This window comes from Parus major, chromosome 6, assembly GCF_001522545.3.
Source record: "Parus major isolate Abel chromosome 6, Parus_major1.1, whole genome shotgun sequence".
Taxonomy (NCBI): domain Eukaryota; kingdom Metazoa; phylum Chordata; class Aves; order Passeriformes; family Paridae; genus Parus; species Parus major.
In genome coordinates this window covers 14,788,389-14,812,786 of record NC_031775.1, presented here as the reverse complement: position 1 = coordinate 14,812,786, position 24,398 = coordinate 14,788,389, and the positions used below count along the sequence as shown (strand labels likewise).

The 24,398-nt window shown below is 41.0% G+C and overlaps 2 protein-coding genes across 2 annotated transcripts; one reads left to right on the top strand and one right to left on the bottom strand.

The window, feature by feature from the left end:
• Positions 1 to 1,593: 1,593 nt before the first annotated feature.
• Positions 1,594 to 9,563, bottom strand: LOC107206916 (interferon-induced protein with tetratricopeptide repeats 5-like). The gene is made up of 2 exons (XM_015633368.3): positions 6,060 to 9,563; positions 1,594 to 3,621 (listed from the first exon to the last, which is right to left on the bottom strand). Exons 1-2 carry the CDS (start codon positions 6,200 to 6,202, stop codon positions 2,190 to 2,192), a joined length of 1,575 nt encoding a protein of 524 aa, XP_015488854.1. The 5' UTR covers positions 6,203 to 9,563; the 3' UTR covers positions 1,594 to 2,189.
• Positions 9,564 to 9,767: 204 nt separating this feature from the next.
• LOC107206998 (putative lysosomal acid lipase/cholesteryl ester hydrolase) lies at positions 9,768 to 21,716 on the top strand. Its single transcript, XM_015633591.3, has 9 exons — positions 9,768 to 9,990; positions 11,399 to 11,519; positions 14,521 to 14,719; positions 15,003 to 15,112; positions 15,744 to 15,880; positions 17,371 to 17,517; positions 17,830 to 17,901; positions 18,960 to 19,031; positions 19,794 to 21,716. Exons 1-9 carry the CDS (start codon positions 9,886 to 9,888, stop codon positions 20,031 to 20,033), a joined length of 1,203 nt encoding a protein of 400 aa, XP_015489077.1. The 5' UTR covers positions 9,768 to 9,885; the 3' UTR covers positions 20,034 to 21,716.
• The last annotated feature ends 2,682 nt before the right edge of the window (positions 21,717 to 24,398 follow it).

Here is a 24,398-nt window from a genome sequence, read left to right as displayed (position 1 = left end):
GTTGCCTTTGTATGTACCAGAGAAACTGACAGGTGGCTGGGAAACAAGGGTGAATTTTGCTCCAGTTCTTTTTTAGGAAGAGGGTGTTTGTAATTATGTACAGTTGATTGCTTTTGCTTGTGTTACGAAAGATTCTCTGAAGGAGAACTAAGAGGGAAGAAGTTTATTGATATTTTGTGGTTTGGCATTGGTGTTTTGCTCTCCTTCATGGCTTGTCATCCTGTCTATAGAGGGGTGCTGTTGCAGGTGTGGGAATGCTCCAGGATGGCTAGAAACTGAAGGGCACATCCTTCCTGATGGGCTCTGTCATCAGTTTCCTTCATGCTGCACTAGTGGCTAAGGCTCAGAAGTGTTTAGGAAGTAGAGCATTAGTTTTCCCTGAATACTACGGTCTATCAAACAAAGGTACACTACTGGGCAATTAGGCCAGGATGTTCCAAAGAATATTGAATTTTAGTTGGTTATATGAAGACAATCACCTTGCCAACCCATTCTGTCATTTCAGTCCTTTCTTCCATTCATGTAGACCCTATGGGCACCCACCCCTTTTCTCACACACCCCTTATGTTCCTCTGCCCTGCTCTGTGGTGCTCACCCAACTCTGTTCTGGCTGTGCTCTGCCCTTCATGTCCAGTTCAGGTCATTTCTTGTGTGTGTTTGCTATCCCTTGCTTGTTTAATAAGCACGGCCACAGCCACCTCTTTGGCATCTCAGAGTCTGCCTCTCCTTCCCCTCCAGATGTTGTGGATGCCCAAGGGCCTATGACCAAAAGCTCCATCCCTCAGCCATGGAAAGGACACCATGAGTAATGCCTCCTGAGGTTGGGCTGGGAGACACCTCACTCTCATAGAACTCTGCAGCCATATTTTAATGTTTATTCCCCCATTGCTTTTACCAAGTTGGTGTCACCCAGTTCAGCCCCCCTCTTACCTTATATGTATGCTCCCTAGGATGTTCTTCCACCCCTGTTTCCCCATTGGCCCTCGTTTAGTGCAGTGGTCCACCCCTGGTAGCCTATTGATTCCCTTGTTTTATTACCCCACCTCTGCACCATTTTCCCCTGTTCCTATTGGACCCTGACCCTTTGATCTGCCCCCCCTTTCCTATATATAATCCTGGACCCACCCTTGTCACTTGTCTTTGTGCCTGGACCCCTTTGATGTGTGGCTGTAATAAACCCTGTTGGAACTCCTTACAAAGACCCTTCCTGCTCTGTTTGCTGACCAGCTGTCCGTGCCCTGTGTGTGTGGATTGTGTGTTTGTTGTGTGCCTGCCCGAACGCCTTCACCTGGAGACGCTTTTGGGAAGGCAGCAGCATTTACCATCCGCCCACACTGCTACAAGATGTTTGCTGTAGTGGTTCCTGATAGGGTGTTTTGGGTAAACAAGACAGATGCTGTTTTGTGCACAGTTTAATTCTTTGATGCAATGCCCCTGGAGCCAGCTTTGCTGAGAGCTCAGGGAAAATAAATGGGGCTGTCTCCTCAGCCTTTTGTATCCTACCAAAACTGTCCTTCTTACTTTTTTGATGGCTGTTTGTCTTAATCTACTAACATGAAGGCTGGTCATCAGAGAGATACCCAGAAGCAGCAGTTGATGGATCCAACAGACTTTACTAATTCACAACAATAATACACATTTTGTAAGCTTTCCAGTGGACTAACAAAATTGTGTTTTTATTTCATAATTAAACAGCATACAAGGTAGTAAACTGAACAAGCCTTTAACAAAGTTTCTTCTACAAAACATATTTTTGAAATGCTTAAAAAAGCTTCAGAATTTCTATTTGTGTATAAGCATGCCCTTCAAGTGTACAGACAAAATACTACAATATGATTCCCTTATCTTTTTCTCAGTAAAAGGTAATATCTGATTTCAGTGTTGCAGTTCTGTGTTCTACAGACCATTGCTTAAATGTAACATTTATACTCATATTAGCATTGAAGACTAAGTTAGATTAGCTATAAATATATATTATGTAGTTATCCAAGCATGCTCTCTGTTAGTGAATGAACAAATGAACAATTGTCTGCAGTTTCTACATTATGACCAGAAACGGATGCCACCAGAGTTCCATCTGGTCATAATGTCTACCTTCAAATGAAAAACAAACAACAAAAAAAAGTTTTGAGAGTGTTGAAAGGTCCTTGGTTTGGGGGATATTTTGGTACATAGGATTTTTGTGAGCTTTAGCTTGAGATGGAAAGTTGTAGCTCAGCTAATGCATTCAGATATTCTTCATTGTTCGGCTCCAAAGCAATGGCTTTCTGATAGCATTTAATTGCTTCTTGTTTCTCACCATTTAGGTTATGAACAAGTCCAAGTGTACCAATATCTGTGGCTCTTAAACCTCTCTTAATTTTTTCTTTCAACAATGACTTCACAGCATGACTGCACTTTTTTCTTCCATAGGAATCTTTTTCCATTTTCAGACCTTCTATGTAATACTTAATGGCTTTCGATTCTGACTTCATGTGAAAATGCTGAAAATTGCCATAATTGAAGTAGATAGCTTGTTTGTCATCACAGGGTATATCATTTCTCTGAAGCACTCCCTGAAATACCTCTTCTGCTTCTTCATACCTCTTGGCTAGTGCGTATGTGTTTGCAAGGTCACAATGGGCACCAAAAAATACTGGCTTCTTGTCTATGACTATTTTAAAATGAAAAATGGCAAGCTGGATGAGATTCTCCACTTCCTCTTGAGGTGTGTATCTTGTATTTTTCAATTGAAATGCCTTGGTTCTGTAGCAGAGTCCTAGTTGGTGATGCAGAACGACAGCATTTGGTGTCAGTACTAGGGCCCTCTGCAAGATCTCCACTGCCTTGTTCACTTTTCCTTTCTTTCTGTAAAAATTAGCAGCATATCGCAGGAAAACAGGAAAGTCAGGGGTTTTCTGCAGTCCTTCTTCAATGTACCTCTCTCCTTCATTAACTCGGTTTAATCGCTGAAGTTCTAATGCAAGGAGCCCCATAATGGTAGTGTCATTTGGATTCAGTTCCACTGCTCGCTGCAGGGCCTCAAGGCATGGCCTCACCTCTTCACCATACTTCTTAGCACAGTCCTCCAAGCGATACATTGCTATTGCATAGCCAGCATTAACGTCTGGGTTATCAGGCTCGCTCTTCAGAGCATTTTCAAAGCAATTCTTTGCCCTCTCAAAGTAATTCCTCCCAAAACGTAATAATGCCCATCCTTTTTCAGTGTAGATCTCTGGAAGCTGAATCTTTCCATGAGAAGTACTTGAAAGCTCTTTGCAGCTGTTTTCCACTTTGCTAACATAAGTTTGAGCTTCTTCATATCTCTGCATGTGGTAATAGATCCAGGCATAGTTCCCCCAGGTAACAAGACTCTTCCTGGCAATTTCACCTGGATGACATTTTTGAATAGCTTCTTCAGCTTTTTTGAGATTTCTTAGGGCTTCCTCATCTGAATTCTTTAGGTGGCATACATAGGATAGTATATTATAATCTCTAATTTTGTATTCTACGACAAACTTGATATGATCAAGTATTGTTTCCTCTAGGGCCTCAAGACTTACATGCTTCTCCAGCAAAGTCCATGTAAAATGGCATTCTAACTGCAGCAGGGAAGTCTTCAAGGAATTCTTGGAAATGGAACTAGAAGAAATCAAAGAAAAAGTTGTTTATGCACCATTTTCTTTTTGCTATTCTTATTTTTAAACCAGGCATGATGTACTTTAAAGACAGGCAATACCTCACTTGGCACCCTTAGTCCACAATACTTCTTAATTGCCAAAGGTGTAGGGAGCCCCCTGGGTCCAAAGTGCTGAATAGTGATTTTAGTAATTCTTCTTGCCTGTGTATGAGGGCACCTCTTACATAGGAACAGATGTTTCTGTGGATGTTAAAGTGGAGGACTGGTCTCTGCAGTAAAGCTGGCACACCCTGGGCCTCAGGAACATATTCCCTGTGCTGGGAACAATTGCTGAAGCCTACACAGAAGATGTAATCACTTGAGATTCCCTTAAACTATAAAGAATGTGATTTAGTCCATTTCCTAAACCTGTGTACATGTTATGGTTTGTATTATAAATTGAATTTTGAACTTCCTGTGTTTTTAGATACCTGTATGTTAAATCATAGCACCATTCTTAGGTAATGGTTATACTGATTATATGGTTAATGTGTGCAGGAGTTGGGTCCCAGATCTCACCAGCCTCTCCAGTTGCTGGCAGCTGGATGTACAGCCCACGAGTGTGTGACCCCATTCCACTTACTGGTACAAACCACACACTCACTATCCCTGTGACAGCTCCTCAGATGCTGGCTCTGGACATCCAGTGGCTGGTTAGGGAGCTTCTCTCTCTCCCCAGGTGCCTCATCCCTAGACACACACACTCACACACCCTTATTAACCAGACCCTGGCGACATAAACCCGGTCCTTAATACTCCTTTATATGGTGTGGTTTAAGCCCAGCTGGCAGCTAAGCATGATGCTGCTGCTCACTCGTCTCCCCATCCCCCACTGCTGAAACAAGGAGGAGAACTCAAAGTAAAAATTGTAGGTTAAGATCAGAATTTAATATTTTTTAATAACTGAAACAGAATAAACTATAATAATAGTAAATATTAATAATGATGATAAAAGGAAAAAAAAAAAAGCCTCAAAGGAAAACAAGTGGTGCACGGTAAAATTGCTCACTACCTGCTGCCTGATACCAGACTCTGTCCCTGCACCCCAATCAGCCCCTTTCCAGGTAATTTCCTCTGTTTATACACTGGGCATGATGTTCTCTGGTGTGGAATATCCTTTTGGCCAGTTCAGATCACCTGTCCCAGCTATGCTCTCTCCAGCTTTTTTGTGCACGTCCTCACCAGCAGAGCATGAGACACAAAAAAGTGTCTAGGTATCTAAGTGACTAGGTGTCCTAGTTTAGGAAAGAGGAAAAAGGAAAAAAGTCCAGGGAGCTCCTCTGCCTCAGCTAGCTAAAACTAACTAACCATAAAAGAAGCTCTGTCCCGCTGTCTGTCTGTGCTGCAGACACCAGTCCAGGAGCAGGACGCGAGGAAGTGTTGCTTTTCTTCAACAGAAACTGCCCACTTCTTCTTCCTCCCCCTTCGCTCTCAGAGCCAGTCTTAAAGGTGCAGAACTTAATATATAACATAAACCAGGCGACTGGGGATACCAGGATCATAAAGTCACTCCAGGACATTAGGATAAACACAACTACAAACAAAATGTGTGTTATCCACATAATTGGCATAATGAAACCAAAACACTGTACCAGCTCCTAAGAAGAAATTAACTCTATACCGGTTGAAATCAGAACAATCCCTCTCCATCTTTCAACAGCTTTTTCTTCCCAAATGGAGCCTGGGAGCCACCAGGGCAGGGTGTTATCTGGGTTTCCCCTGCTGCCATTGCCCACCTGTGTCCCTCTGTGGGAGCACAGACCAGCCTTTGACACAAAATCAAGGGGACACTTTTACAACACAGAGATGACATTTTAGTCCACACTGTGCTTTCCCTTAATTAAAGAAGGAATGACACACAATTCTATTACTGAGACTTCTCAGTCATATCCTCCCTTCTTAAGAAGACTTCCTTGCTGTCCCTCCTATAACACCCCACAGGTCTAACAGCCTGTGAGGCACAGCATGTGCTGCTACTCAACTGCACAATCAAGCCTTTCGGTTAAAAAAAGGACTGAGTAGAAAATTTGCAAAATTATGAGGAGGAAAATCAAGGAGGAATATCACAAAAAGAAGTTTGAGAGACAGATTACACCTCTTTGGCTGGGCACGAGCTGCACCTGCTGCAGCCTGCATTTCATCCTCACACTACATGCACAAAATTTTTCTGACTTTCTGTCCTACTCACAAAGACTGAACCTCATTGGAGAAGCAATAACATGACAATATTCAAGAGCATCTTTATTTTATTTTGATTCATTTCTAAATATTCTGTAAGTTATTTTCTGTTGTTTGGATGCTCAAAGTCCTTCACTATTTACATTTATGTAGATAATAAACATTATTTTCCCGTAACATAGAGGAAAAAAAGCATATTTCAGAGGCTGGATTGCTTTCTTACCTCATGGTTTTCCTTCTCTGCTTGCTTGTCTTCAGCCTCAAAGCCAAAGGAATGCTGCCCACTATTGTTATGCCTTCCATTTTATTTGGTCCAGCCCTCACATGGTCTATGATGAAACTACTGGAAAATAGAAACTGAAACATAGCTTTTCTCTGGGCTTGCCTTAGCAGAATAGTCAGTCTGCAGCTGAAGAATTGAAACTGTTGAGTCACTCAGCTCTTTTTCAGCCTGGCTCTGTGCCATGTATTACTTTGTGTTGTGGAGAATGTGGGAACAGCTCCTAATGCTCCCAGCGTTTACTATGTTCAAAGGCAGAGACATCCATGATAACAAGAATATTTCAGGCTGCTGTGGGCTGACCTGGTTATCATGCATAGGCTAGGGAAGGGTCATTTGCCCCTTGTGCCTCTGCTGATGCATCTGTGCACAATTCTGCTCCATGCTGTAGGCTCCTGTTTTATTGGTGTTGTGTCACCCACATAACACACACACAAGCCTTTATCTCCCCTCTCTGCTCTCTTTCATCCTGTGCCTCCACACCACGAGGTCTCTGCTGCCGTACCAGCCCTGTGCTTTTCTGCACTATGCCATTGTCTAAGAGTACTAAATATTTACAGGGAATGTTTCTTGCTGCTCTGCAGATATTAAATGCAAAAAGAAGAGAACAGAAAGTAAGCCACAGGCTTCTCATTCTAGCCTGAGAAAACATGAGAAAGAATCCAAACAGTCCTTGATAAAGGACAACAATCTTTGCACATGATGTTTATGAAAACAGTCAAAAGATGATGTTACACTTAACCACTGATAGCAAATGTGTTGCTTTAATCACCAAAGAGAGTTTTACCTCTCAGACCTTCTGGGACATGTCTATAAAAAAGATTAAGAATAATAAACTTTGCTCTCCTGTTCAACACACAAAAGAGTCTGTGTCTTTCTTTTTGCTGTTCCCAAATAAAGCGACACTGCTCTCCATGTAAACCCACTACTATCCTTTCTCAAATCAAAGACAGAGAGGCAGTCACTTTGAGAAACTGCTGTCACAGTTGTGCTAACCAAAACAAAGCTGCAGGCAGGTCAGGACAAGGTCAAACTGAGCAGGCCTGGCAGGCCTTGGTCCCAAGGCCATGCAAAGCTGGTGCAAAGCTTACAGCCCGATGCTGGCAAGAGCAATGCCTGCTACAAGCTGCACACATAGCAACAGAGATGGGAATGGCCTGGGGACTGGAGTATCTACCAACAACTCATTGATGCTTACTTTAGAAAAATAAAAAATGCAGACCATTGTCTGTAAAATTGGCTTTGGGGGTGACAGAGAACCAAAAAATAGATTGCAACATACATAAATGGCACTATATATAGTAAATTCAGATGTAACCAGAAGCTGCAGACCAGGGAAGAAAAAAAGAGGTGCAAAAGTGTGTTAGCAAATATAAAAATTACTCAGACTGGATCCGGTGAGAGGAAGAAGAAACCACAACCATCTGCATGATGGCAAAGATGTTAGTACCTGGTAACTGTTCTTTTCCCTTTTTTTCTTCCCTTCTTTTCCCTCCTTTCCCTCTTCCACTGTTTCCTTCCTTTAAAAAAACCCCAACACAACCCAAGTCTCACACATTAGAACTTCCAGTTTCTACAAGAATTTGGAGAGCCTTAGTAACACACAGACACACACCCACACCCACTGTGTCTCATTTAAGTCTGTTTTCTTGTGTGTTTGAGTGTGGAGGGATTGCTGGAGCTGGTGTCTCAGAGTTCAGGATAAAGGTTAGTACACCTACTACTCTGAGGAGTAGTCAAGATTCTAGCAACCAGGTATTTGATAGGTGATGAAAAGAGGCAGTGGACTGAGAAGGAAAAGGATTCGGGCATCTACACAAATCCATGTATTTTATGGAAAAGAAAGGTTGTAGGTAGTTACAGTAGAAATGTTTGAAAGGTTACTGCAATGACTAAACCAAATGTAGACACTATGTTGGAAAGTATCTACGGGTGCCTTGTCTCTGCTTCTGCCCCAGGCACCTGTTTTCCTTGCCACACTGCTTGATACATATGGGAAAATGCAGGCATCTTCCTTCTGAAATGCAGAACTTTGCCCTAGCTTCCTTATTTTTTACTAATTTAGTTGCATCTATATGCTATGGTTTGACACAAATGCCTACTAAATAAAGTAAATGCAGGAAAGTGCTTAAATTAGAATAAGTAAGAGAACAGTTACGCAATGCCTTTCTGCAGCCATCTCTGCTTTCACTTTCAGAGCGAGCTGTAGCTGGGCTGGCTGCGCTCAGGAAGAGCTGCACTGCAGAGCAGCAAATGCAGAAGCTTCTTGAAAAACATGTCAGGGAACTGACTGGGAACAACAAATGCATTCATATTTACTGAAAGATCTTTGTTTACTTGAATGATCTGTACATACAGAAGAACAGGCAATGTCTTCAGACATATCTAAACATTTTATGAGAGAAAATTAATATCTGGACATTTCCTTGGAGCTGGAATTGTTACATCCTGACAAAGAATCCCCCCAGGAAGCATTAGGTCAGCCAAACAATTGTCTGAAATGCAGTTTTCCTTTTTTAAAAGAATGTAAATTAACTATACCTAGAAAATTACAGGGTCCCTTTATACATCCTATTTTATACTGGTTTCCTAGCCTAGCTTAGCATATGATTACTATGTTTGACAGCAGCAATTGTGGCATTTTATAATTTGGGTTTTCCCTTAGTAGGGAGGAGTAACCTGTAATTAATTTGACCAAAAACTCAAGTGAATCACTGAGCAATAATTTTCCCACCCAAATTATTTAAAATCAAACAGTTTTAAGAAATGGCATCCAGGAATGCAAAGGGTCATATAGTATCTCTGTGACATATCCACATATCAAAACATGGGAATGCTATGAAAACTTCACTGTTGTTTTTTTTTAAATCTTAATGCTTTCTAAATAAACAGTAACGTTTCTGTTCTTGACATCTTCTTGATCTAGCACTGCATACATAGTATCACTTTTCTGTATTATTCAATGGATATTACTATGGGCCTGGACAGAGTAACAGCAATATTTACTTTGAAGGATTGAATTTAGGCCAAGTTTTTGCAAGGCCGGTCACACACGCCCTGACCACAGGGGACACGCTTCTCTGGGAATTGTGGCTGCGCAACGCAGTGTCCGCAAATCAGTTACCGCAGAGCACGAAGATGAAACAGCTTTGCAGGAAGCTGCGATGGTAACCCTGCACACAACTTAAGCCCGTCTGTACGAGGTTTGATATGTTATGGCAATGCTCGGAGATGACGTGCTCAGTGTAAGCGCGGCAGCGGCTGCTGTGGGCGCTCCGGCAGGACGGGCGGTGTCGGAGCCGCAGGTGTCCGGGCCGCCCTCCTCGCTGCCGCCGCTTTCTGCGCGGAGCCCGCTGCGGAACCACCGCGGAGCCTCGCAGGGCGGCACCGTGCGGGCTCCTGAGGCCCCGGAGGCGGAGCAGATGCAGAAGACGAGGAGGGAAGGAAGCAAATCCATGAGCGCCGCTGCGGAGGCTGGAAGTCTTGTGGAAATGGAGCCGGGGGCGGGGGGATTCACCCAGCAATGCCGCGGAAGCGCCGCCTCACGCGGGGCCGGGCGGGGCCGGGCGCCGGCGGCGATAGGGCCGCGCCGTGTGGGCCGAGCCCGGCCCGGCCGCGCCGCCCCCGCCGCTCCCTCCTCACGCGCGGCCCGGCCCCCGACCCTGTCACCGAGGGCCGGCACAAAAGCCTCGGCCGGGCCCGCTGGCAGCCGTCCTAACGCCGGGTTCTGCTTCCCCGGGGTGTCCCGGCTCCTTCTCGCAGGACGAGGATGCGGGGCCTGGTGGTCGCTGCTTTCCTGCTGCAGAGCATCGCGGGCTCGGGCGCGTTCGCCGCGGGGCGGAGGAATGTGGACCCCGAAACGAACATGAACATCGTGAGTGGCGGGGCCGTGGGGAGGAGAGCCCGAGCCCGCTCTGCTGGAGCGGGGCAAGGGGAGGCTGGGCGAGCTGGGCTGGCAGCCGCGGTGACAGCCCCGGCGCCTTCTACCACCTGCCAGCCCGCTCACACCCGAGGCTTACGCGTCCTCTTTCTCTACTCCTCCTTCCAGGTCTTCCTTGCCTGTGTTTGATCTTTCTCTCACATTTTTTTCTGACCCAGACCCGTGTATTTTTGCTAGGACAGTCTTTCGAAGCCTCTGTAAAAGCGGATGTTCGTGAAGCACGGCGAAGCTCCGAGCACCATGCTCCTGTGCTCTTACCCACCACTGCTTTTCTCCCCACTTGGCATTTACTCTCTTAACTTTGTTCTCCTGCTGCTGCAATAGCTAACTCCTGAAATATTTCCTGTTGGTAGCCGGTATTAATTGCTCTTTCCTCTGCCCTATCTAAACTGTGCCAGTTTTTCACATGAGAAGATGTGTCAAGATAGAAATGCTTAGGTTGTATAAGCATAGAAGTGCTTGGATCATGTAAATACAGTTTAAAGGACTGAAAATAGTGATTTAGTCTAAGGCTAATAGCACTGGAATAGCACGTAGCCTTAAAATAATTTTGGGATGTTATAGTCACTGTGAATAATTAAAGACATATTTTAAAAAAGCAGTATGCTTAATTAAATTATTCTCCTCTTCCTTGCCCCACAGTCTAAGAGAAGAACTCTGATTATGTCATGCATTTCTTAGATTTTCTCAAGGCATGGTTGGTATCATAAAACCAATGACATAGCAAGTTCACTGCCCTAATGCAGTTGCATCAAAATAAAATAATATAAAGCCCAAGAGATAAGAGATTAAACCTAATAATGATAAAAGAATAAACCTCATAGCATAAAACAGGTGTGGGGATTTTTATTATTATTTTCCTGTTTGCTTTGACAGCAAAGTCACTTTAAAGCTCTGCACTGGGCATGAGGTTTGAGGAGGAAGGTAAGAAATGGCACATCCTTCTCTCTTTCTATATGCTTCAGTGGTGCCAGTGACTTTCTTCTTTCCTCACTTTTTTGTTACATATTTTCTTGAGAGGAAACAGTTTCAATATTTGACAAATCTGGGTCTTGGTGTTTTGCCCTGTTACCATAATCTCCTTTTCAACACTTCTTCTTTCTCACTGTAAGCACCATGTGGCTGGGACATTCTAGGGAGTCGTTGCAGATTACTAGGATTCAGTCTGGCTAGTTCCTGAGTCTGTACTGGGATGTCTTATTAAGAAAATCTGCTTATTAGGCAGCTGGCACATTACTACCACACCCTTTCATTCCACATTCCAGTCTTTTAGAAGAAACCCAAAGGGTACTTTGCATGTGTTTCTGGACTGGTTCCAACATGTTTTTTTTCCTCTCCTCAGAGTGAAATTATTACTTTCAGAGGATACCCTAGTGAGGAATATGAAGTGACAACAGAAGATGGATATATTCTTTCCATTAACAGAATACCTTATGGAAGAAAAGGCCGTGAAGGAAGTGAAGGTAAGATTTATGTCTATTTGGAAAAAGAAAGAATGGAAGTTAAAAAGCTGTCTTTGATTTATGAAACTTTTGTTCCTCTAATAATCCAGAAGATTAAGGACTGCCGTGGTTTAAGACCATGGAGGAGATGAAGGGTGTGTACAGGTGAGGAGCTGGGGGACAGAGAGAATAGTGGTAATGTAAGCTCAAACTTACAAGGGGACAATATGGGCAAAGGCTTTTGTGAAGACTGAATGATAGGATGCTTTAAAAATGAGACAGATGTGGAAAAAGAGAGACACGTAACTTTTGGCTTGCTATCCTTGTACACTGCATATTAACAGAATTAACTGTGTCTGTGCAGTGGCTGAATTTGTTATCAGTCTTGCCACCATCCCTTATAAAAGTGCCTACAGACATTCATATAACAGCAGCCCATTTGCATAGAATTAGGGATTCTAAGGATTGCCTCAGAATACTTTGGGCTAAAAAAATCCTAGGATTACAGATAAAAACATGAAGCTCACTAAAGAAATCTATGATTGTTCTATAGCCTTGGGTGTGAACGAGACCTGTGGAAAAACCCTCTCCCCTGTCAAAGGCCAAGCAACAGCCTTCCTGAGCTTATCTGTTGGTTTTGTATGAGTTAGGATGTTTGCACTGTCTGTTTTCTTTCACAAGGAGTGTGTAAAGATCAGTGCATGGATGAGCCCTATCAAAACTGGCAGGTGTCTTTGTATTTAATTCCTGAGAAGCCTGCAGGAAAAAGGCTGCTTTTGTACTTACTGATTTTGTTGAATCCTTCGCTAATGACATAAGTAAACAGAAGTTTCCTGACTTCTGGGAATTCTCCACATACCCCTTGCCACACCCTCGATCCCAAGTTCATGTTTTGCAGAGTGCTTTAATTTGAAAAAACAAGGATTACTGAACACATTTGTGGAAGTATGAGCTCCTGGGAGAATGAAGATTTCAAAGTTCATGTTGATCTTAAGTTTTTATAGACTTGGTATCTTTTCTCAGAAAGATACCAATGATGTGTTACTGCTGACTTAGCATATATATGCCGTATTTTTCTTTTGCAATACCTGTGTGATGTGAATAGGATTCCTTGGAATTATGTATCACATGATGTTTTGGAACAAAACCCAGAATTCTGCAGGAAAAAAAAAGGGGGGGGGAATTTATGGAGAGCCTAAAAGCAAAACATCAAGGATTTTTTGTTTTACTAGTAAAAAAACCCTAAAACAACTGCACAGCATGGTAAAAAGGGCGTGGAAGTAAATCTGTCTTCGGCTTCTTGGGTCTGTAGTGAACAGAACAAAATGTTCTATACAGAAAGGGCAGTTTAAGGACCCACCTTTTTTATTCCCCCTCTGGGTTTTTTAGGATTATAGGTGGTAGAAAGTCATTATTATTATTCAAGTCAGTTTGTCACATGATTATGCAATTCACGTGGAGATCTGGTGACTGCTTGGTAAAGTGAAAAAGGAACTGCCAAAAGTTGGAGGTTAATAAGAGAACAGAATTAAAGCATTAAGGCAGTTGAACAGTTTTCCCCTTCCAATGTTACAAAACAAGCAATAGCAGCTTGAGGAGAACCTGTTCTTCAAAAATTCTTGAAGTTGGTTGATCTGAGTTTAGTAAAAGGGAAGAAGCTTCAATGGTAAGAGGAACATTAATGGAAACAAATTTAGTGTGAGGCCTGACAATCCTGTTTGTAAGACAATAAAGTGTTAGTGCAGCAGAGTAAAGACTTCTGTTGAACTGTACTGTCCCCAGTGCCAGGTGGGCACTGCTGGACACTTGCTCTGCTTGCTGGACAGTATGCCCTGTGGGTTTTTAACAAAATGGGAAAAGCAGGCACTCAAAAGGTTCCTTGCCACATATATAACGATTTCCAGAAAAGAGGAGTATTGCTTGGTATTTGAAACTTGCAGCAAACATTTATGGACATGACTTGTGATGGATGATATGGGTGACTGAAAGTTGTGATTTAATCTGTTTCTGCTGAAAGATCCCAGTCTAAATTATCAATGGAGGAAGTACTGTGTGAGTCTGTATCGCAGCAGAGTGATGTGTCACTGGAGGAGGTAAATCCCTGAGTAATCTCTGGCATTGAGCTAGTTACCATGTTACCCGTTTCCAGTTTTCAGAGCAGAAGTAATAGCCAAAACACTTGTGCTACTGTGAGAACCAGAGACAGGTCTTTGTAGTTTCTGAAGGCCTTGTTTCTCCTGAGGGACTAGATGTTAATTGATTTTCTTTGTGTAGAAGCAGAAACCTTCAATTTTTAAATCTATGTTTCACATAAAGGTGCCATTTCCCTTTTCATGACAAGAAGTCAAGACAGTCTTCTTAAATTCTACCTGGGTCTTAACTGATTCTTATAACTACCGAATTTAAGGGGAGAAAGTCCTTTGAAACTGATTCCTTTGTTGGCTATTGAACTGCTCTTCAGATTCTGCCAGAGCTTTGGTGATGGAAGGGTGTTGCACAGAGATACTATCAGTACCAGTTGCAGAGATTTCCACAGCTCAGCACAGTAGTTTGGCATTGCTTTGACTGGAAAACAAAGTTCTCAGAAGCACATGTGTGGAGATGCCTTCCTCAGGTTTGGGGGCACGGCAAAGTTCATAAGTATTAAAACTGCTTCTATGTTTGGGCCAATTTTCTGCATGTGTGAGCTTGAAACAGCTGTAAGGGCTACCTATATTCTTCTTGTAGCTCCTGCTTTTCTCACTTTTATTTATTGCACACTTGTCTGTTTTGAGCTTCAAGTTATGAAACGAAGAAGTTTTTAGTTTAAAATTCTTAATGATAAAAAATGGCTTTTGGGGAAAAAGCATGTGATTTCATGGCAGTATGACCATTATAAAAATTGCTAGTCTTAGTAGGTAAATCAAGTACATTAAATACTCAAGTGCAAATCTAAAACAGATTTTCAATAGCTCACTAGAATTATTCTTAGGTGTGCAATGCCAAATGAACAGGAATCTATAATAAACACATTCTTTTTCAGGTCCAAGGCCTGCTGTATTTCTGCAGCATGGTTTGCTTGCAGATGCCAGCAACTGGATCACAAACTTGGATTACAACAGCCTTGGCTTTATGCTGGCAGATGCTGGCTATGATGTATGGCTGGGAAACAGCAGAGGGAACACCTGGTCCAGGAAACACACACACTTCACAGTGAAGCAGGAAGAATTCTGGATTTTCAGGTATCCTTGTTTTGCTATCCACTCACATTGTGAAGTGGCTGGATATTTTTATCTGGTTACATGTGTTGCACACGTGTAGGGACAGTAAAGGGGAATTTTGAGGTTGGTATAGTGTGCTGAAACTCATAGGTGGTCAGTAGAAAACTGAAAACTCAATCATCAGAGTTCTGTTTTATCCAAAAGAAGCTTTTCTTTATGTCCACACTGATCGGTGCAGGAAAGCTCTGTGTGGCTGTTCCTCACTGATTTCTTAAACAACTGACTTTCTGTCTTTGCTTTGTAGCTTTGATGAAATGGCCAAGTATGACATTCCAGCCTCAGTGGACTTTATTTTGAAGAAAACTGGCCAGGAACAAATATTTTACGTTGGTCATTCACAGGGCACCACAATGGGTATGTGGAGAAATACATTTATTAGAATATATTGTGTTTGAAATGGTATCAAGTTCCACATATTTGATTTAGTGATTAAAAATTTGGGCTCTTAAAAACTACTGCTTTTGGTTTTTAATGGCTTTCTGGAATATTTGTCAGCATTAAAATTGAAAGACTTAATCTTTCTGTGTTTATTTAAAAGTGGTAAGCTGTTGGAATGATAAAGTGAAGTCACAGGTAGCTGGCAGTACAGCTCCTATTAAAAAAAATCGGTGAATTATACGTAGTAAAATTAGATACATCAGACAGAGAATAAAGATTCCCATTTCCAGAATATTTTGCTGCATGTAAGGCCTGGCTCATGTGCTTTAGACCTTCTAGTAAAAAGAGATAGGCATGTTAGGTTAGTAAGCATTAAATTGCTTTCTGGAGGAAAGCAAGTCTTTTGAATTACTGTATTTAATTTGGGATTTGTAGAAACTAGGTTCATTTACATTATTTAACCTAATCCTAGGTACTGCAGTCAAACTATCAATCTACAAATACTTTTGCACACTTCCTCATAGATTTTTGTAGAATTTCTGCCAGGTAAAATTCTTATCTAACTTGTGTCAGTGATGTTTGTTAATTGTTCTTATATTATTTACAGCTTTTGTTGCTTTTTCAACTTTGCCACAGCTGGCTAAGAAAATCAAAATGTTCTTTGCCTTGGCACCAGTAGCTACAGTCAAGTTTGCCACTAGCCCTCTGGTAAAATTGGGATTGTTTCCTGACATGCTGCTCAAGGTTTGTATTTGAGTGTAAATGTTTCAAGCCAATTGAGGTATGCCCCTTTCTATCTGAAAATAGCATAGCAAAGAATATATGTTATATATGTTAATAGCTGTGGATTAGAGAGTATATATATATTAACATATATATGTTAATAGCTGTGGATTAGAGAGTACATATGACAAGGATTCTGGGTCAGTTTTACCATAATGATGCTACTGAAGTCAGCAGTGTCTTCTGTAGCTTTATTACTGTCTAGTGAGACCATTTGCATCACTTTAAAGCAGTATTTTACAATTACAGCTTAATAGATGGAATGAAGTTGCTTTTCCATTTACATATTTCTAGAATTTAAGCTAGGGAAGTCATATGATTGACTTAGTCACTGTGTTTTAGAAGAGTTGTATATTATCTTTATACAGAATACAGTTCATGAATTGTCATGAACTTTAACCGATTTGTTTCACAACCAGCCATTTAGTATTGGAAGAGGATCCTTCAGAAGGTGACTAAGAGCAACAGCTTTATGTAGAGGCTGTGAATCATCCTCTGGAGGAGTTTACCTCTTCCATATTAACAACAAGGGGAATGAGGCAGGGCTGCAGTAAGTGCCTGAAGTCAAACATTGTGAAACACCCTGCTGTGTGTCATTTTTAACCATCACTTTCTTTCTACCACCCATGGAGATTCCCACACAGAGCTGTTTGTTCTGTGACATAAACCTTCTTCTGATCTAGCTTAAAATTGATTTAAAGTCTGTCTGTAGTACTAGTTCCTTGCTCTAAAGGCAGTTAACATAAAAGCAACGCTAATCTTTGTGATCTCCTATTCCTTGCATAATGAACTTTGTCTAATGAGACTAGCAGCTGATCAGTGCCTTGTGCAGATGTTCATGTTGTGCTGAGGAGCTTGATTCTCATGGTGACTTGCAAAAAACTGGAGTGAAGGGAGAACCTGACTGTGACAAACCTGTGGATCAGTCATGTCTTTAAAGAGCTGTGTCACTTTTAAGGAAGTTTTCAGTGGGACATTTTAAAATCCTTGAACATTTTAAAAATACCCATCAAGAGGAAGTGGTCACTACATCACATGCAATTTGTTTTTCTCTCATGGTTTGAAGAGAGGAAGTTGCAAATACAAAGCCATTTAAAATTAGCAGGCAGACCTTTAACATACTTTAGCCTTAAACAATCTGATGACAAAAAGCTCTACAGTATAATTGTAAATTTTTGAATTTAAAGTTTATTTGAATTTGAGGTTAGGTTTGAAATTATTGGAAAACTTTCCCAGTTCCCATGTACTTTTTGTGGGGTTGATGGACTGCACCATTTGTATTAGAAGCACTAACCATGCCAATGCTGATAAGGAGATCAATGATTTTCGTATGACACAGCTGTCACCAGTGCAAATGCAAATAATTACTTCAAGAGTGCTGTAGTATAAACACTGAAAATAGGTCATTCTGTGCAATTACATGTTTCTTCTGTGTGTTTGTTATTTTGTAGGACATGTTTGGAAAGAAACAATTCCTCCCTCAGAATTCCTTGCTGAAGTGGCTTGCTACCCATGTTTGTACCCACAGGATACTCGATGACCTTTGTGGCAACTTATTCTTTCTTCTATGCGGTTTTAATGAGAGAAACTTGAATATGGTGTGTTCTAGTGACTTTCTTTAATAGCTAAGTTATTGTGAACCCTAACACAGTATAGACTAAACATATTAAAAATGCTTAAGGGATACCATTATTAGGTTTAAAATTCAGCTTGAGACTTCTGTTGTTCAATGCAATTAATCCCCCAAATATTCTAACTTCTTATCTCATCTGTATGTATGGCTCCAGTTAATTTCTGTTTATAACAGTTTTAAGTGGAATGGAATAGTTTGTTAGTTGTTCAGGAAGCAACAATGGGTAGAACTGATGCACTATGAGGAGGAATAAACCATGTTAATGATCTTGTTGCAGAGCCGAGTGGATGTGTATTCAACACACTGCCCTGCGGGTACATCTGTACAAAACATGATCCACTGGAGCCAGGTAAGGTTTCCAGAATCTAAGGTGCCCATGACTCTAGTTGTTTATAGAATATTGATGTGTCTGATACTTACATGAAATAAGATGCCAAAATATATGTGCAGCCTAGTCCAAGTGGAATTTGGTACTGCCAAAAGTTAGAATGGCAGTGGTTCACTGCAGCTGCTTTCATGATAAGAATTTATGGTGGTTCATCTGTATTTCTTTGAAAATATAACTGGAAGTTATATAACAGGAAGTACCTCAACCAAAAAAAAGTACAGCAGAGTAACTTACCTCAGAGAGATGCTGTAATGAGTATTTGTTTCCCTTTCAGCAAACCCTGGTTTGATTCCAAGTTACATTTTTAGCCAGTGAAAAGCAGCAGATATTATGTTCTATTCTGTTTTGCTTCATTTTATATTGTATTAGTATATTTTGGTGTTCATCTCAATGCACAATTTCATGCCTGTGATGCTGTTGTGCCTGAAACTTGGTCAGCAGCCTGACAAATGAGACATTTGCCATGGAATCAGTGATCAATGCTACTTGTGATTTCATAGCAGGATTTGGTCACCTAATCAGAGGCAATGTGTTCTACTGTACACAGCTGTTCATGGGTTGGCTCAGAAAGAAACTTGTGAAGGGTTGTTTTTTTTTTTCCAGATCCCTGTTATATAGACTTCTGATTCTGAAAAAGTAGAAGATGGTAAATTTTGCAGAGTAGGCTTGCTAAGAAAGCTCCCTGCATTATTCATACACCTTTAGACTTCAAGGTAAATATTTCAGAAGTAAACATGGAGCTGCCATATCCTGGCTTTGGATACACTAAGCTGTTTTCCTTAATCTTTTCTACCATTGCTAAGAGGGAATCTGAATTCTTAAGGGACAAAGTCTAACAGTATTGGATGTTAATGTTTTCTATTCCTGTGACACTGGGCAAAGCAGTGATACTTGTTAATATTTGACATTCCACTGTTTCTTGTGTAGGTTGCCATTGCCAGTTCTCCAGATGACGACACTTTTTAGTTGTTGTGGTAGTAGTGTTGCAGTTCTTTGTATATGTATTTTTTTATTTCTAGGCTGTGAGGACTGGGGAACTCAAAGCTTATGACTGGGGAAGCAAAGCTGCAAATATGGCTCACTATAACCAGGTAAACATCTTTTACATCTATAATTCTGGAGTGTCACAGAAAATAGTCCTTGGGCACTTCTCAGGGTGCTGTATTTATGCTGCATGCCAATGAGCTGTTAATCTTATCCAATAACCAGACTGGAGATCTGCTTTTTCCAAAATAACTAAAAAAGAAACCAGCTGGGATGTAGAGCTCAGAGGTAGTCCTAAGTCAGTGTGGGGCTCACATTTGGATATGAAGCTGTGGTGGCACATGCCTTGTTGAGGGGAAGTCCTGCCAGCATACATCATGAGATCGCCCTTCACTTCTCATCGTAAGGCACAGTCTTGTCAGCTCATGTGTATTGTTTATCTTTAATCTATTTAGTCTCCATGTATTTTTGTTTCTAAATTGCTGCCTACAATGCCAAAAATACTTTGCCCCTTGTTTCTTAGTGACTGCAAAATACTTCAGTATCATATTTTCGGAGAAGCAGTCACTTTTAGCCTTAGATTAGAGCTGAAATACCTTGAATGAGATGAATTTTCTGAAAACCTGCTACCCTGTGGTCTTTGCAAACTCCTCAAACCACATATCTTTACTGCTTCACATGCTATAATATTGCAGGACTCTTGCAGTTACATTTTTGGTTTAGCCAGGACTCCATCTATAGCTGCCCAAGGGAGAAAATGAGTATCTGACACATTCTTGCAGCTGCTAGTATTTTCCACTGGCAGTGTAGGATCATAACTGCTTTTTTTTTTTTCCCTAATGCTTTGTTTTCACTTTCTGTCTCCTCAGTCTACTCCCCCTTTCTACAAAATAAAAGAGATGACTGTACCAACTGCAGTGTGGACTGGAGGACAGGACTGGCTGGCAGACCCAAAGGATGTTGCTATGCTGCTTACTCAGATCACCAATTTGGTTTACCACAAAAACATTCCAGAGTGGGAACATTTGGATTTCATCTGGGGCCTGGATGCACCTTACCGCATGTATAATGAAATAATTAACATGATTAGGAAGTTATCTCTAAACTGACATGGTATTTCAGAGTATTGGTTCACCAGGAATTTGTCAGTTTTTGGAAATTATGCTTTTCTGGCAATAATGCTACATTGCTTAGGATGATGCATTTTTAAAATGCCAGCAATGACTACTGAGTTGGATTCATATTTGGTTGTTTTTTCTCAGTATTATTTCTCTCTCTTCACAGTATTTTGCTGATTTTGCACACATGGCATGGTACTCAAAACACGGCAGTAGGACTTGGTACAAAAGGAGTATGTCATGTGCACATAAACTTAGTCACCTGTCTGAAAGACAAATTAGACAAGTTAGTCCATTCAGCACCTCAGGTGCTTGACACTTAAAACAAGTATTTCACTGTGCATAAAACACAGCCATTTCTCAGTATGTGGCCATTTCTAAGTACCTTTGAGAAGTACTTCTTTTACTGCAGTGACCTATTTGGTGCTGGCACTTTACAAAGCACTTAGTAACTTTTTGCTGTGGTATTATTTTAGCCATCAGACAAAATAAGATTACTTCCCTTTTCAATATTGCCCAGAAGAACTGTAGTGAAGCCAAAGAAACCACTGTCAGTTAAAATCTCTGATTTTGGGACTGATTCATTGCTGCATTTTCTTGCTTTGATGGTGTCCTTGAAGCCTTTAGTGTTTCATGTACCATCTGTGGATAGAGGTCGCAATTCTGCCAATGTTCAAACAAAACCATTTTCAGTTAACTTTGTCAATAGGTTGTGGCTTTCAAGGAGAGTGATGTAACATACTTGTGTTTTGCACTGACCACTAACACTAGAAAACAAGCTCTCCCAGTCTACTGCTGGTGAGAGAAGAGCCAAAGCATTAATTCTACAGCTTGAGTGACTTCATTTCTGCGGACTTTTCCCCTTAATCATCTGCTGCATTGAAGATCTGTTTACTTCTTAACCACTTATAGAGTGCTCCCCACCACTGTGTTAAGGAACTGAATAACAGCCTGGAGAAGCCTGACAATATTACTGCATCTGGATTTATGTCAGTTTCTACTTCAAACTGGGGCTAAGACCCCACTTAACGGTGAAGAGGATTCACATCTGCCTCAGGGGTCTAATTCTGGAGCTTTTTCCATTGACTATGCAGAGGACTTTGTTTTCTCTGAGATGCATAAAAATTCCGTGCCAAATGAACAATCCCCAGAGTCAGTTGCCTCAGTCCAGAGGGTAATTTCTGTGCCATAGTTGGATTCAACCCAGATTTCTTCAGTAAACCTAACAGGATAAAGAACCTTTCTACATGTCATAGGAAAAAATGCATTTTTAATTGAGGCAAACTTGTTTTGTAAAAAAATTAAAAGAAATAAAAAAATTGCAGAAATAGACACAGGTTGTAAATTAGGACTTGTTTCTTTGGGTGTTTTTGTTTGTCTGTTTGGGTTTTTTTTTATTCCTACTTCAAACTCAGGGAATTCTCAGGTGTTGTTTAGGGACAAAGTGGTTCATTGGTTCATGAGACTTTAGTTGTGATTCCTACCAGGACCTTTAAGTCTGCTTTAGATTTGTGTCAACCAGATGTGCTTTGCTTTGCTGTGCTGAAAGGAAGCCTCTGTAGGAACCCAAGGTGGCTAATTCAACAGTTGTGAGGGTATGTGGTATGGCAAGAGCATCATGTTTATTAAGCTTGAGCTATTTCAATAAACATGAGACATGCTTGGAGTTTGGAATGGCGTGGTGTTTCACTTCCTGTTTCATGAATGCATGGGAATTTTTGGGACAGAATTCAGAAAGCCAAGTCTATTTTTCACAACTATTAATCCATAGAACAAATACAGAAAAAAAAGTAAAATAGCTAAGTAAACTTCCATTTTACTTTTTTCCTGAAAGAAGCTTTTCCCAAGCTTAAAAAGCCATTCTTATTTAGGTGGACTTCTCTTACCTTTAAGTACCTCTCGTACCTTTTAAGTAAGGTACAAATTGCAAATAATTACTCACAAGACAGATCCATTTTCTAAGCCTTCAGGTGAGTCTTTTAAACCACTGACGTGGTGGAAAGCTTCTTGTATGATGTTCTTAAACCTTGGGTAATTTGATTGCTTAACAGAATGTCTGGTAATCTCATAAATGGCATTTAATCATGTAGTAAGGCAGGGAGCTAATCTTTGCCACAGTACACATGAGGCAGTTTCTGACCTTTGTCGCCTTCAATAATGAATGTGCTCAGGCTATACCTTTCTTACATCCTTAATACTGTAGTTGTGCAGTCGAGATAGTAGAGTGTATTAAATCCTATATGTTGCCACCTTTGTCAGCTGATGAATACCCTGTGTGTCTGAAAATAAAGTCAGAATGCTGGAAGCTTTACACAAAAGCCATTATAGAGCTTCACTGGAGTAGGGCTAGGTATGAAAATTGAAAAATATATGGATATTGAAAAAATATGAAAAAGCTGCTTTAGTTCTCCTTGAGTCATAAAGTTGCAGGCTCTGTGTGACAGAAACTTGGAGATGTGTCAGTGGAAAGAATTGTGCAAAATAAAACAGGCTGAACATAGAGGAGACAAGTGAGAAGCTTGGTCTATTTAGAATCACCTGTGATGAATTAAGAGTTCAGTGATGAATAGTACATTTTTCTAAGCAGATCTTAAATACCGAGTGCCTGTTCTACAAACCTCTGTGTTACAGGTGTGCGTGCATGTGCTGTTGAAGGCTGGCTGAACATCAGCTTTAGACAATCTAAAAGTGCACTGGCTTAACAGAGGGCATGGGATGCTTTCTGCTGGCTTGGTCTCAGCATTTAGTGACTGCTGGAAAGCCAGAAGAAAGTAGTCCCTGTTCAGCTGATGGATCGTCAGACTCACAGAGCTGAAGAGAATGCACGGTCCAGGGCTTTGACTGAGAGATGCACAACAATCCAACATATGAGGGGTAACACAGACAAAGACGTGGTTTTGTCCTCATGTTGTGCTTGGAATTTGACAAGGATTTTTTTGTAGTCATCTGCAAGTATATTTAGTGTTCATTTCATGCAGAAGGCCTAAGGCTGGTGGAGTGTGTGTTTGTTAGTGAATGATGCACTAGCTCCACGCAGAGCGTTTTTACCCTGGTTAGTGATTCCATGGCTAGTGATAAAGGTTTATAGATCAACTCAAGCAGTATAGAAATGCCTCAGCATAGGACGAGATGGTAAAACAGACCTCCTGCTCTACTCGGGCCCTGTAAGAGAAACAGTTTTGTCAGCTTGGGAACAAAATTTTTATATAAATTATTTATACTGAATGTGCCATCCAAAACACAAACAAACAAACTCCAAAGCCCCCCAAAACAAATGAAAACCCTCCAAATGAAATAGAAGTGCCTTAATATCATAAAAAGCTATGAATGGCTTTACTGTAAGATGTGATAGAGAAACCTTGATGGCTGGATAGGTTTTTGGATGTCTAACAAAATGGCTCTTGGTGGAAGATTTTCTGATAATGAAAGTGTTTATAATGTCTTCTCCCTTTCTTGTCTCATAAAACACAAACTCATGTTGCAGCATTGCCCATCAGGAGCTTGCCTTTCTTCCTGGCAGCCTATTTTCATAAAACTTTATATGACCAAAATAATTGAAATCATCAATGAAATAAAAATCATGAAGTTTGGATGGACATTAGCCACACCTGTAACATGATTACCTAATTCTTAGTTTCTGAGTGGAAGTGTCTGCTTTGTGTTCTGACTCTTTCAGAAATTAAGTCTATAAGTTGCTGAGAATGCAAATCAATTTTTCATTCCTGAGTTATGAATTCTAAATGAAAGAATTTTAGGATATTCTCCTGATAGTTATTATTTTGAAAACGGATCCTGTTAAGGTAAAGTTTGAGAATTAGGAATTTACTTCACTGGCAGTTTTCCATTGTCAGCTTGAAACTAATTGAAGTGTCCTTTGCTTATGCCTTTTACTGGCTTGACAGGTTTTCAGTAAAGCTTGGCTGGCTGGGAGGTGATTAAAAATTTGATAAAGAAAATGTGTTGGTGCTGTTAAGAAAAGTATTTTGTGTTTAGGCTGAAGTTTTTAATAAAAACTGAAGAGGACTGTGTGTTCTTTGTCCTGACATTCTCAGCATCCCTGTGGGCTCAGGGTTCAAACTACTTACCAGGGGTGCGAGGAGAAGAGTTTCATTATTTGTATCCAGATGCTTCATTTGAATATGCAGATTAACTAAACAGAAGGGGACTGTAGGTTAGAGTCGTAGAATCATTTAGGGTTGGGAAAGACCTCTAAGATGGAGTCCAAGCGCCCTCCTTCCCTCCGAACCCATTACACCCATTCAGCCTGTGACAGACCCGTGCCCACCAACTTTCCGCTGCTGCACAGCAGTGTGTGTGTGTGTGTGTGTGGTTTGTTATCGCTGCGGCTTTGAGCCG

Bases quoted from the DNA above. Each gene is read 5' to 3' on its own strand.
- LOC107206916 (XM_015633368.3), bottom strand. From the start codon at position 6,202: ATGTTTCAGTTTCTATTTTCCAGTAGTTTCATCATAGACCATGTGAGG. The intron at 3,622-6,059 runs GTAAGAAAGCAA...GATTTCTTCTAG, and splicing joins CAGAGAAGGAAAACCATGAG to TTCCATTTCCAAGAATTCCT.
- LOC107206998 (XM_015633591.3), top strand. From the start codon at position 9,886: ATGCGGGGCCTGGTGGTCGCTGCTTTCCTGCTGCAGAGCATCGCGGGC. The intron at 15,881-17,370 runs GTTTGTATTTGA...GTTATTTTGTAG, and splicing joins TTCCTGACATGCTGCTCAAG to GACATGTTTGGAAAGAAACA. The intron at 19,032-19,793 runs GTAAACATCTTT...CTGTCTCCTCAG, and splicing joins ATATGGCTCACTATAACCAG to TCTACTCCCCCTTTCTACAA.